The 14057-nt window shown below is 38.4% G+C and overlaps 1 protein-coding gene across 5 annotated transcripts in view; it reads right to left on the reverse strand.

Annotated features, from left to right (window-relative positions):
* Window positions 1–1247: 1247 nt before the first annotated feature.
* The window catches only part of EDRF1 (erythroid differentiation regulatory factor 1), a 48578-nt gene continuing 35768 nt past the window's right edge, over window positions 1248–14057 (reverse strand). For 4 of the 5 annotated variants that reach the window (XM_048856693.2, XM_048856691.2, XM_048856692.2 and 1 more), the window contains 6 exons: window positions 12927–13085; window positions 12430–12579; window positions 7988–8141; window positions 7030–7145; window positions 5552–5718; window positions 1248–2135 (listed from right to left, as the gene is read on the reverse strand). In XM_048856693.2, the coding sequence (XP_048712650.1) occupies window positions 1991–2135; window positions 5552–5718; window positions 7030–7145; window positions 7988–8141; window positions 12430–12579; window positions 12927–13085 (891 nt within the window). In that variant the 3' untranslated portion in view covers window positions 1248–1990. The remainder of the gene's footprint in view (window positions 2136–5551; window positions 5719–7029; window positions 7146–7987; window positions 8142–12429; window positions 12580–12926; window positions 13086–14057) is intronic. The other variant, XM_075131022.1, reaches the window with a different exon arrangement.

Below are 14057 nucleotides of genomic sequence, written 5' to 3' on the forward strand. Positions count from 1 at the left end.
CTTACTTCACAGATGTTTGCTTTTGATGTAAACAGGAAAATTAAAAAAAACCCAAAACAAAACACTGACGTTGCTTATCGTCCTCAGTTGATACTTTCCAAGCAATTGTATGGCCATCCTAGCAGAAATCTAGATTCAACATATTATTCATATGCATGCACCTCTGATTAAATGGCAAGGTCCAAAGTGAGCCATGACAATTCCAGAAACACTTGGGTGGCTGCATAATAATAGGTATGATTTGAAGACAAGGAGGCTGTAAAAGGATGTTCCCTTGGTGATACATTTGGTTTGTTCAATTGATGGGTCCTGATGTCTAATGAAAAAGATCTACCTTGACCTGCTGAGTCCAGGTCAGGTTTGCAGGGCTGATGAAAAAAAATGTCATTCATAATATGAGCAAATTTAATATTAAAAGCAGCGAGATACTCTAAAAATTATATGGCTTTTCATATCACTTTTCAGAGTAGAACTACAATCTAACATGATGATAATCAGGATTTCATGATGAGACCTACTTTTTTCCCCCCTAATATAGGATCTTCCAGAATAAATACTGTTCAACTCTCTCCCTTACCCTCCCCAGTTCTCAAAAGAAAGGCAATGAAATATGTACCAGTCTTAAGCACAAAACACTGCTTTGATTTTGCACTAGTATTCAGAGAATTTCTAAACAACTTCAGACACAATTTCTTGCTTGATGTGAATATGGAGCAGACAATTAAAAATAGTAATGGAAGGTGCTGCCCAAGACTAACACCACTAGTAGATAGATTGCAGGGAATCCAGATTAATGACGAACACATATATAGTACTGTTTAACTTGTGGCTTCCAATCCTATTTTGATTCAGGAGAGTTAGGAACAGGATAGCTATTCACCAAAATAAAAACTTGCATTTAAGAACTTCTGACAAATCAGACGACAGATCATTGTTGTACATACATAGTTGTAATACTTCTAATTTTTAGAGCAACACTAGTAAAAAGACTTCATATCTCATGCTTCTGAATTCCTCACTGACACTTGGGGAGAGAGAGGACTTAAAACATGTAGCTAACATATTGAGATGAGACTAAAGCCTGATTTTCAGATTTCCGAGTGAAATTAATTAGAGCTGTGGATGCTCAGCACATATGAAAACGAGGCCTGTGGTTTTTAAACCTGTTTTCAATGTGATTGGGCAGTTTGTGTCTCTTGGACAGAAACATTAAATGATAGCAAAAATTAAAAAAAAACAAACTTAGATTTGTATGTTCTAGTTTTAATAAATAAAATTTATTTAAAATATGTTTTATTATTTATTCACAGTTTCAAGTTTGAAGAGAGGATAATACTATTCTTGATAAAAAAATCAAAATACAGCTAACTCCATTTCACTCTGTGGTGAAAATGACATTCCAGCAAAGGCTAATATCCATGGAAAGTCTTGTATTGAAGCTAAAAAGGCACACATTTATATTTGTGCATGGTATTAACTGTAGTTAAAAAGGAAATATGTTTGCATATAAGGGAAATTTCTTTATACAGTTTCAGTTAACATTACTGGAAAAAGTCTTCAAATACCGCTTTGCTTATGAAATAACATTTTATACAAAAATATCAAACTGATCCAACTGTAACAGATTACATTTTTATGCTAAATATTTTATTTTGCATCACTGCAAAGCCCACGGCTTTTCAGAGAAATCAACTGTATTTCTTAAATGTAAAAGATTGGAAGTTTTACCTATAGATTTCCATTTTAGCACTTCACAAATGTAAAAACATTAATAACCAAATCATAATGGAGTTGTCATGGGATAGCAATGAACTCCTGTTTTTTCCCAGCTGTACTATGTTATAAATAGGCAATGCTTACCTCAACTTCAATAAAACTAAGCACCACATGGGACAAAGCTACTGACCCCATGTTTAACAAGGCACTGATATTTCTGCAATCTGTAGCAGTTTTATATTTAGCAAGTCACCGAATTTCTGTCTTATCAGCTTCACTGTTGAGTCAGCTGCTCCAGCAAATTTAAAATGACTTCTATTCTTGCTAGCAGAGTCACACTTTTGTTGGCAGTTGCACGCAATAAAAGGGAGTAAACTTGCTTGTTGGTCTTAAGAACTTCCTCCTCTTCATTACTGCCACTGAAAAAGGAACCATAGGTATCCTGAACTATTACATTGTATCAAAGCATAAACAATTACATTGTGCAAATACTGATTAAAACAGTGACTACCCATCAAAAATCTTCTTGTCCCTGGGATTCCATGACTCCTGGTTCTCCCACTACCTCTCTAATCACTCCTTCAGTGTTTCATTCCAAGTATCCACCTCACCCCTAACTCCAGCTTTCAGAAAGAGTCCTATGGGGCCCTGAGCCTCACCCTGTCATCTTCCTTTACAGTTTCTGGGCAGCATATGCACAAACATGACTTCAAAGTACCATCTCTATGTTAACTCCCAGAGCTATTTCTCCATGCTATACCGGTCTCCAAATTGAAATCTCAGCCTGCCTTTCTGACAGCTCTTCATGACTATTGAGCCACCAGTTTAAGCTCAATGGGGCCATCACAAAACTCAGTCTTTCCCTACACAAGCCCTTCTGCTTTCTCTGTCACCGTGGACACCACCACCATTCTCCCTGTCACTGTTATCTGGGCATCATCTTTGACCTGGCCCTTTCTCTAGGTCCTCACACCTAAGAAATGTCTAAATCTTGCATATTTTTCCTGCATAACATCTTTAGAATCTTGCCTTTCCTCTCCATACACAGCTAAATGTGTCACTCAGTCCCTTGTCATCTTGTGTCTTGGCTACAGCAGCCTTCTCCTTTCCGGCCTTGACAACTGCCATCTTGCCCCACTTATCCATTCAAAACATTGACGCGAAGGTAATTTTGCTGGCTCATCGCTTCAACTGTATTACCTTTCTCTCTGAATTCCTAAACTGGCTTCCCCTTCTCCAGTACATTTATGCCACTTTAGGAAATAAAACTCCAAAAGCCAGTTTTTAAAATCTCAGAAAAATAACAATGTTGCCACTGATATTACAGGTAATATATGTGACTAGTTGGTTTAATTGTAAATCCATCAAAAATTGCTAAGAAACAAAGCAGCAATTAGTTCATAACATTTGGCACAAAGCGGTGGAAGGTTTATTTAACACAGAGAACAGGTATACAATAAAAAAAGCCACTGAAATGCAAGCTATTGCCAGGATAAATTACAAAAATGCCTGGGACAAAACATCACTTTGAATTACTATTCCCCTGCTTACAATTTTACACAGCCAAATTCAGTTCTGCTTAAGCACTTAATTTTTAAAGACGTCTTGCTTTTATGCAGGTTTATAGCCAGATTGTAACTTTTGTGGCTTGAGCACTGCAATTTCAAAGATGGGGTAAAAATTTCCCTTCTGCATTCTCCTTGAATGACTGCATCAATAACCATGGATCAGCAAGAGGAATTACTCAATTCCCACTCTGACCAAGCTAACCATTGCTGTGGAGGCATGGGGGAGGGTAGGCATTCCCCCCAACCCTATAGACAGAAAATGAACTGGGCATATACTATTTGCACATTACATGTAAAACGGTTAGAGAGAAGTGAATTTAACTTACCCTCAATGCACTTCTACAGTTTTTGAATGACACACATTAGCTGTATTAAGTTTGTATGACAATAGCATTCTGCTTTTATTTTGCAGACCTTGAAAAATTAAACACTATAACATAATTAAATTGAAGTGTATGTATCACGTATAGCCTATTAATTTAAACAGAATATTAGTGATTAGAATGGTAGATGGGAAAAGAAAGTCTAAATATTCTACTCTGACATCACACCCTCTTCAAGGCTATGAAGTATGATCGCACAAAACCAACACAATTACTAGTGTTAGTCAATTACCATACATGTCAATTTGTTTAAAAAAAGATTGATTATACTCTGGTCCTTGGCATTTTGTATATTTACACTGCCACCCTGTGGAAGCTTTTTTAAAAATTAAAGGCACCTTACTGCTGCTACACAAGAAAAAAAAGTCAGACTCTTTTCTAGTCTTTTGTCCTTCCACACACACACCCACCCCTCTTTCCCCCCTCTGCTTTATGGTCCTTGTATACAGGAGGATGGATGCTTCCCTAAATGGCATTTAGCCAAACAGCATCCAACATAATAGTACGTCAGCTGCTTAAAACCTGGCCAGCGACTGTATTCCAATGTGAAAATACAGACAACTGTACTTCGATCTTAATGCCAACTGTGCAGCTAATACAGCATTCAGCAATAAAGAAAAAAAACTGTCAATGTACATGACCCTGGAACTAGCTAGAAGAAAAGGTTTTGTAAACATGACTCCAAAAAGGTGATTTTTGCTATTTATGCTATTTCTGATGCTCTACAAGCTGCCATAGTATCTACATAGTCTCAGCTGATGGGGTCACCACATATTTGCAGCTGATGAGATAAAATGTATTTTCTGGGTCCCCCTAGGAAAAATTAAATATAATTACATCCAAGAGGAGTGATACTGGTGTCGGCAATTATTACACTGCCATGACTCTATTCAAGAGAGCCCCTGAAGGTCAACACAAAAAGAAAAAGAAAAAAAAAAAGAAAGAGGCCATGTTTTTGTTTTGAATTAAATCCTAGCACTTAGATACTGTTTGAGAACATAAGGAAATGCTTACACAAAAAAAGGATAATCCTTTAGGCTGCCACACCAATACGTATTTTAGAAAATATTACAGTTCAACCTTACTAAGCATTAGCCCAAAATTTGCACATAAAAACATCACTTCATAATTTTTTAGCTATAGTGGGAACTTCAGCATACCCTAAATGTCATACTTCAAACTACATAGTCATCTGCTAAGTTCAGTAATTTGCAGTGGGTCTCCCAGTGTCTGTTCGCAACGTTCGGTCATAGGTGGAAACGTAAGGTAGACCCACCCATGTCAAAGGAAAGCACATCCACCCAACTTGCGGCACAAACAATATGTCACTATAGAAAGATGATGCCAAAGAGAGATTTTAGGCTACCTGCCAACAGCTGATTGCTGTGCAAGTTAAGAGATGATCTCTGTACATGTGTATGCACATCCCTCCCTCCCCCCTGCACACACAAAACACACAGCTCGGGATGAGGGGCAGACAGAGAGAAGGAATGTCTGTTTCACCATGTTTCATAATCTACCAGGGACAATATAAAGTTTTGATCATTTTTCTTTTTGTTATGGCCTTTATTTTCTCTTCTCAAAATCTTACACAGCTCTTTGGAAATAACAGATACAAGAAGCTGCCCATACACAAGGAGCAGACAAGTTTTTTAGGTCATTCCCTCAGTTACACAAATCACAAAACAGTAAATTCTCAGAAGAGTAAGTCAGAGTTGACATGTAGCTTGATCATTTACACACACACACACACACTCTTTCCAAAAAATACAAATTGCATATACAATTGCATTTTCTTGTGTGTATATAATATGTATAGATGCATCCTGGATTATATACATTGTAATTTTGCATTTTACCAAAGGTTAACAAGTCTCGACTTACCCAATTTTCTTTTTTGTTGATGTTAGCAATTTAATTGATTGGAGGAGGAGGAATGACAATCGAGATTCATATATAGTGAGAAGTTTTATTACTTCATCTTTATTAAGGTTAGAAGAGGAGTCACCAGGTGGTATCTTCTGATCACTACTTTTGACATCCTCATTTATCTAAAAAACAGAAAGGCATTTCACCTCACCCAGCTAGCAAACTATATTTTTTAAATCAGGTTCAAATAGTACAATTTCAATTTAATTCACTTGTTAAAATATACAATGTTAACGTCAAGATTATTATTCCATGCTGTTTATGGAAATTGTTTTGGTAATAACTTATATCAGCACTGACAGGTTTCAGAGTAGCAGCCGTGTTAGTCTGTATTCGCAAAAAGAAAAGGAATACTTGTGGCACCTTAGAGACTAACAAATTTATTTGAGCATAAGCTTTCGTGAACTACAGCTCACTTCATCGGATGCATTCAGCATTGTTCACCAGTTACATAAGGCTGGCTGTGAAATTTTTCAAAGTTGCTTTAATATGTTCTATGTACTCCATCAAATTTAGTTATGAAAATAATGGGAAAGCATGGATTTTGGTAACTGGTTATCAGATGGCACTGGCAATCTGAGCATGACAAACGTATCTCTGAATAAGTAAATATTGCTGCTTATGCTACCATCAGGATCCCTGTGATAGGGCTTAACTGCAAATGACCTTCCAAATTTTTAATACTTCAGTGACATGGTGAATCTTAGTGGACAAATATCAGCCTTGTTCAAAAGAAGTGTACATGCAACTCTCAGAGACTTCAGGGGATCCATAAGTGTACTATAGACGATGACTACTACTACTGGAAAGGAAAAACACGTCCCATTATACAGAAATACATCGGTCCTAATCAATCTCTGCAGAACTATGAGAATTCAGAACTACATTTCTCTTTGAAATTTTGGCAATTAGCTTTAATAAAACTACAGTTACGTCCAGTATTACTAGGATTACATTAAAACTTGTCTTATAAACTTGAATTCATCTGGCTGAGTTACAATATGTCACGCTAATAATATATAATGATGTTTGCATATACTATTTTTGTCCTCAACATTTTAATGCAGAACTTCAGTTCTACTTAGATCTCCAACTATTCCGGTGCTGTCTGACAAGGCAGAACTTGACAGGATTCTAGAATGGGTTTAGCCTCAAAACATAAGATAGTTTAACTTTTGCCTTCTCTTTGTGCCCATAGAAGGAAACATCAATTAGAACTGGTCAGAGAGGAGTATTTCTGGCATATATATGCTTATCCAGACACAATGAAGAGAATTTAACAAAAACCTGAAGATGAACTGTAATAACTTAATATTTAAAGAATAGTTCAATTACAATTTCAAAACCAGTATTTTATTCCCAAATGAACAGGTATAAGTGACTACACAAGGTTCAAAGCAATAGACAATCAGATCACTTGTCCTTTTGCTTACCTGTTCACATTCAGCTAAAAGCTCCTTTCTGATCAGCTGGAATGCACACTGGGTCTTTATCAATATGTCTAGAGCCCCAAACAGAGTCTTTAGTTTTCCAGCACTACTGTTTTGACCTAAAATTAGAAAGACATGAGCTCTGGACTAATACAGCTAATTTCATGCAAGGATTTCAGAGTGTCTTACAAAGGTATTACTATTTGTATTACTGTGGTGCCTAGGAGCCCTAGTCATTAACCAGGGTCCCAATCATTGTACACACACAATACAGACAGCCCCTGCTCAAAGGAGCTTACAGTCCGAAGTATAAGACAAGAGACAACAGATGGATACAGACAGGGGAGTACAAGTACACAATATAACAAGACTGGTCAGCATGACAGGCAGCGGTCTCAGCACTCCAGCAGCCTAGCTGTTGTCAAGATTGAGTTTTGTTGTTTTTTTTTGGGCAGGCATTGTGGAAAGAGGAGACTGCTAAGGAGGCATTTTAAAAGGTGGCTAATACTTATGGGGAGTGCCTCCCAAATGGGTGGGGACAACATAGGAGAAAGCACAAAGGTGCTTGCTTGAAAATTTCACAAGTGGGTAATGGACTAAAATAGGTCTTTCCCAGAATGTGGTTGTGTCCCAAAGCAGTGGAAGATTATTACTTTCTCAAAAAAATGGAGAAGTGGACAGTAACAATTTTAGTGTTGTTGTGGCCATGTTTGTCCCAGGATATTAGAAAGAAAAGGTAGTTAAGGAATATCTTTTACTGGACCATCTTCCATTGGTGAAAGAGATAAACTTTCGAGCTTACACAGAGGTCTTCCTTCAGGTCTGGGCTTGAAAGCTTGTCTCCTTCACCAACAGAAGATGGTCCAGCAAAAGATATTACGTTACCCACCTTGTCTCAGTAACAATTTTACTCTTTTTTGAGATTCTCCCACAGAGATTCTTTATTTGTAGTCCAACTTACTTGCCATCTGAAACTCTGCAAATGCTACTCTTTCCAACTGCACACGAAGGAGCTCACAGGGTGCATCCTTTAGGAGTTGAAAAAGCTTTACTGCTTTACTGTAATGAAGTTCAGCTAGTACTCGATGCTGTTTCCTTTGATGCTCATCGCCAACCTGTAACAGAAGTACATTATGTAGTAAGTGTTTAGGCATTCAGGTAACAGATGCAGTGAAAAAACTGCTTATGGGGGCAGATCACAGCCACAATCATTCCCCTGCTCAATCCACAATTATGAAATTTGGAAGAAAAAAAAATACAGGGTTGGCAATTTCCCAGGAAAAGCTAGTTTAAGAGAGTGTGCTGGTAAATACTCATTTAAACTAGAAAAAAAAATCTTAGAATATACTAATGAAAATTACTGAAAAATACTTAGCCATTTGATAACAGTTTTGCAGTAACAGAGTCTGTAATTTCAATTAAAGGAAATAAAACAAATAGCATACAACTTTAGATTGATGCTATTATCTTTGCTACCTCAAAGAAAAACTTCTGAATCTGGGAATTCCCCTTCTTTGTCCGGCAATGAAAATTATGTGTTTGTTTAGCAAATTAAGAAGGGAAATTCCCAGATTCAGAAATTTCAGTTTCTGTTTGAGATAAACTGCCCAGTCTAGTACTCTGCCTCTTGATCTGGCTGGCTGGAGTGCAACTACTTCACCTGAACTCAGTGAGGACTCAAGTCAGAATATTCCAACAGGAGCAAAGATGGAAGACCACTTGACCCAATTCATGGCTATTCTGAGAAAGTTCATGAAGATGGCAAAAAGAGTCTTAGATACAGAAATTAAAAGGAAAAGTGTGTGGAAAGGCAGACAATATGAAGAAATGTTATAGCAAAATGCAGTTGAAAGAATAAAGACACCAGAACCACTGACTTTGGCTGAAACGTATGCGAGTATCAGAATCAGACTGAGGATGAAAGTACAACTACTACTACACTGCCATTGCCAAGTACATCAAAAGAAAACCAGATCCACGTCGCCCAAAGACAATGAGGGTGAAATATCACTTTTCAAACATATCCATACGTGATTTTAAAAACAAAAAACTCTTTCAGAACCGAAACAAAAAGAAACTTGGGGGGGGGGGGGAGGAATCATTTATTTATCTATTTTTACGGCTATATAAATAAAACAGGAAACGCTCCGCTCCTGCTCTCTGGTAACACAGAAACCTGCTCAGACTCTGCCAGTTAGGTAGCAATATTATGTAGTTTGTTTATGTTCCCTCCACCAATACCTTTACAGTTCCATGCAGCAATGCTATTTACAATGTCCTTTGTATCTTAATCCCTTACCTCAGGGTCTGAGAGGAGCAGACATCCAACTTCTCTGAGATAGCTGAGCCTAGACTGATGGCAATCCCTGTTCCTCTCCTCTCCCTCCCCCACCCCTTAGCATTTCCTTCCTGTCTCTTTTTATCAATCTTTAGCTGGTGTGCTAATTAATTCTTTAGCTCCCCCATGCTTCCCCACATTAATGGGTGCCAAAGCGATCAGAGTGCTGGCTTATCTGCTAGCGCCCAGCACTCTATCACACTGTAATATTTCCTTTTCTGTTACTGACCTTTTCTGTTTTCAAGGAATGATCAGCTGTCTCAGGCCAGGCTACAAAGCACTCAATTGAAAGCAGGTAGCAGATGAACGGTTAGACGCAGTTACTGACAACTTGAGTGTGGAAACACTCAATGAAATACATGAAAAAGCAGTTACATTATTACAAGATAGCTGGAGTAATGTTCACAATGACCCGGTGATAGCTAACTGTGTGCAGATAGGGAATACTGTGGTTTCTGCATCAGTGGTTGATAGTGGAAGCAATAAGACTGGAAAGTACTGTGCGACACTGACAAGAGAAGCCAAGGCATTAGCAAATGACTGCATGATTGTGATGCAAAGAGCTACTTGACAGACACAGAAAAAGATGCAAAGTATGGGAAGCGACTTGGAACAAGACATATGGGTTACGTACTGATGTGCATCACAATGGCTAAATCCACTTGGACAAGACTTTCATCAAATCATTTGGTGTAAATGTTGTAGATTTACAAAAAAATAAAAATCTGTAATCACCATCAGCCTGTAGCCTAATTAAAAGGCCAAGCATCTGTAAAACCCCAAATTCCTGGTGACACATGATGAAAGAGTCAAACGACATGCCTGGAAACACATTAAAACCTGGCTGCATTATTTCAGGATTAGGAGTGATTATGAGGCAGACCGTTAAGACAAAGTGGACAGTATAATTAATAATTAAGGAATTTACCAAGAAGCAAAGACCTCGGTCAATTGAAACCAGTTGCTCTGGCACTTGACACATCCCAAAGAGACATATCAACAATTGCTGTTGTACGTGAACAATGATTGATCTACTGATGAATGAAGATCTTGCACCACACAAAGCAAAAGTACAAGAGAGATTGCATGAGGCAATTACTCCTCCACACGTCTTGCCCATCCTCCTTCATCCAATACACACAGGAAAGAAATGCTCAGCTGAACAAGAAGAAATTGCAAAGCAGTGGCTGCTCAACAAAAATTATAACTTTCTCCCTTTACTTGAATTAAAGTAGAAGCTCTGAATCCAAAAACAAATGTTCTCACCCATTATCAAGGAAAAAAGTTTCCGCTGTAACAAAGGTGGAAAAATCTGAAGAATGATGATAATCCATCTGACTTCATAGCACTAGTTTAGGACAAATCTTTTCAAACTTTGGATACATTCATTCAAAACTGAGCAATAGGTTTGGTCTATCCACTACACCAGAGTTGGTCTTCTGCTCCAGAATGCTGCGTGGCAAAACGAACCTGGACTAGTAGTCTGCAACTCTGCATGCTTCTGACTGCTTAATGTTTCAAACCTACAACTCTGCGTTGTTGTTGTTTTCATATAATGAAATTGGCTTTTCTTTATATAATATTGAAAAACTGAAATGAGTCATGACATTTAACTTCTTTGAGAAAACATCAAACCAAAAGTATACAGACATTCCCATGTTTAACATTATAATTATATATTAGTATGTCCACTGAAGATTTATGTGTACAATCCTAAATTAATCTCTGAATCTACTGCTTTATGTAACCACAATTTGAATCCATATGTAAAACAGTGTAGTGTGTGTGCAAAAGCAAAATAAAGTTAGAAAGCAACAAGCACTTTTTAAACCACCATTTCTTTATGTGATAAGCAAAACAACCCACTGCTATGAATACCAACCTTCAGCAAAAATAAATAAATAAATAAATAAAATTGGATAAATGCCATAGAAGGCAAAGAAACTGCCAGTCTTCAAAGAGATCAGAATGTGTCTTATTAAACTTTTATACCGTGGTAATGCTAGAGGCCATGACCAGGTTGGGCCTCATTGAATTAGGCAGCATGCAAACACCGTGACAGCCCTTGCTTCAAAGAGCTAGTAAATGTCATAGGTCAGGATTTGTAAACAAAAATCCACTTCAGATTACAATCATTAAAAATATCACACACACATGTATATATATATATATACACACACACACACACACACACACACACTGCATACTCTCCATTATCTGACTAGCATGGAGGGCACGGATTATTAGGTTAATCAGGTGTTCAGATAATCGAGAGAGCAGGAGCCATTCAGCAGCGAGGCGGCCTTCCCTGTAACCAGGGGCTCATCATCCTCCTTGCAGTCTTACCCTGGATTTTCTGCTCTACCCAGCTCACTCACTTCCTTAACAGCATGGCTGCAGAGGGATCCCTGCACTGTCACGAGACCCCTACATTCATCAGATGTGGGCAGAACAGAATTCTCCTACCCCCAGCCAGGACTCTGCTCTCCCTTCCAAGACCACAGCTTCCCCCTACCGCATCTTAGCTATCACTAGCCCTGTGGCAGGACACGAAGCCCTCCTACAGCTCTGCTGTCATGCCCCTGCTGACACTCCTATGACAGGGGCTGCAGAGCGCTCTTTGCACTGCTGCAGGAGCCATTCAGCAGCAGGGGGCCTCCCTCATGGTCAGGTTCACCGTCCTCCTCTTGGTCCTGGCCAGGGGTTTCTGCTCTATTATCCGAAATGCTGCATTATCCAAATCCCTTCCTTGTCCCCCAGCATGAGATACATGATGAACAAGGAAGGGATTTGATAATGCAGATGTTTGGATAATAGGGTTTCAGATAAACAGGAGTATAATGGACACACTGTATTTATATTTGTGTACACACACACACACAGCACTCCTCGTCAGTACCCAGCCTAAGCCGGGGAAGCTAATGAGTGGACCAAATCTGATGACGACTCCTGGTCATGTGCCACCTGAGACATGTTGCGCATATGCTAAGAAGATACAGAGCATAAATTACAGCATACAAGAAAAAAAAAAATCTACAATGCTACTCAATATTCTGGACTATTACCTGGTTTCTCAAGCAACTATGATACATGGAAGCCAGTCTGTGGTGAATAGTTGCAGCCCGATACTGGCAGAGGGGTTGTCGTGCAGACTCTGTATCAACATCACAGTATTTCAAAGATTTCATCATGGCCTCACTAACTTCCTTCTCTATCTACAAAAACAAGATTTCACAATGCAGTGTCAAAACATTTACTTTGAAATCATGAAGACCCAATATAAAAGAACAGGTTGTAGATGTTTACATAGCACTTTATATTTTAGTTTCTACAAAAGAAAAAAAGATACGACAATATAACCATTTTACAGTGTACTCTTCTTAATGTGCCATATTCTGTTAGCAATAACTGCTACACAACAGTTTTTAATCATATAAAGATTTACAAGTTATGTATCCACTTTGGCTCAGAGCAGGAGTTCTCTACCATTCCGCTTGTTCTCCACAAAAAACTGAAGAATGGTTTGTTTCAGTGGATGTTGTTACAAATCCTCCTTCATTACCTGTTCCTGAGCCTTTCTAGATAATGGTGCATAATCCTGCTGCAAAGTTGCCATAGTAAAATAGGTAGTGGACAGTTCCCAGTTCACAGAATCCCAGACTGCTGGATGCATCTCTCTTTTGCCCAGTGATCTTAAAGCCTTCAGATAGTAATCAATAGCCTATAAACATGTTGTAAAGTAGTAGTTATTGACATGGGTTTATAGTATAGTGAGTGGCAACAATCCAGTATGCTTTACTCATTCTAATACGGAAGCATTTCACAACTCATCTGGACATTTTCTTAGCATTTTCCTCAGAACCATTTTTGTAATCTATTTAAATCATGCATCTCCTACATCTAACAACTGGCAATACCATGCAAATACAAAATTGGAGTTTAATTCAGACTAAAAATATACACAACACAAATTACGTTTACATTACAGTGTGCAGGTATGGAAATGGAAGCAAAATTAAGCAATAAGAATGAAATCCTTATCTCCTGTGTAGAAGGGAGGCCTTGGTACAAGGTAGCTACACACGGGAAAGGACAGAATCCACCCAATCCTGGAAGCAGAGTACATTATACAATGAGCAGCTAGCCCCCACAAACATGGGACATGTGGTGTACTTTAGACACTCCCTAGTCATGGTCCATCCAGCTTCCCTGTCCACCCATAAGCCTACCTCCAACATGATACTGCAAAGACACTGCTTCAGAGCCAAGCTTTATGTACAGGAGGCTGCAAAGGCTATCCAGCTCTTTTTCCTGCAAAAATGAACTGTCCAGTTTAGATATTTTGAGCTCTGAGGCCAGGAGGATTTCTGCCCAAGACCTAACACACTGAGGACTTGTTTATACAGATACTAAAGATTCCATAGCATTATTCACAAGAGTTGGAGGGTTCAGTCCCAGTGTTCAGGACAAAAAGGTCCCTCTATCTTAAAAAGTGCTGTCAAATTCTACTTTAACAGTATATCAGTGGTCTTCTATGTACTTTTGGAAGCCCTGAGAATCCTTTTGAATTAAAAGTGCTACTTAAGTTATTTTCTTCTGAGATCTTTACCAATCAGTTAGCAATGAGATGGAGAAGACTGAATGTCCCCAGCTTCTCCTAGTAGCTTAGGGATCTGTCCAATCATTAAATGAA

Source organism: Caretta caretta, chromosome 7, assembly GCF_965140235.1.
Source record: "Caretta caretta isolate rCarCar2 chromosome 7, rCarCar1.hap1, whole genome shotgun sequence".
Classification (NCBI taxonomy): domain Eukaryota; kingdom Metazoa; phylum Chordata; order Testudines; family Cheloniidae; genus Caretta; species Caretta caretta.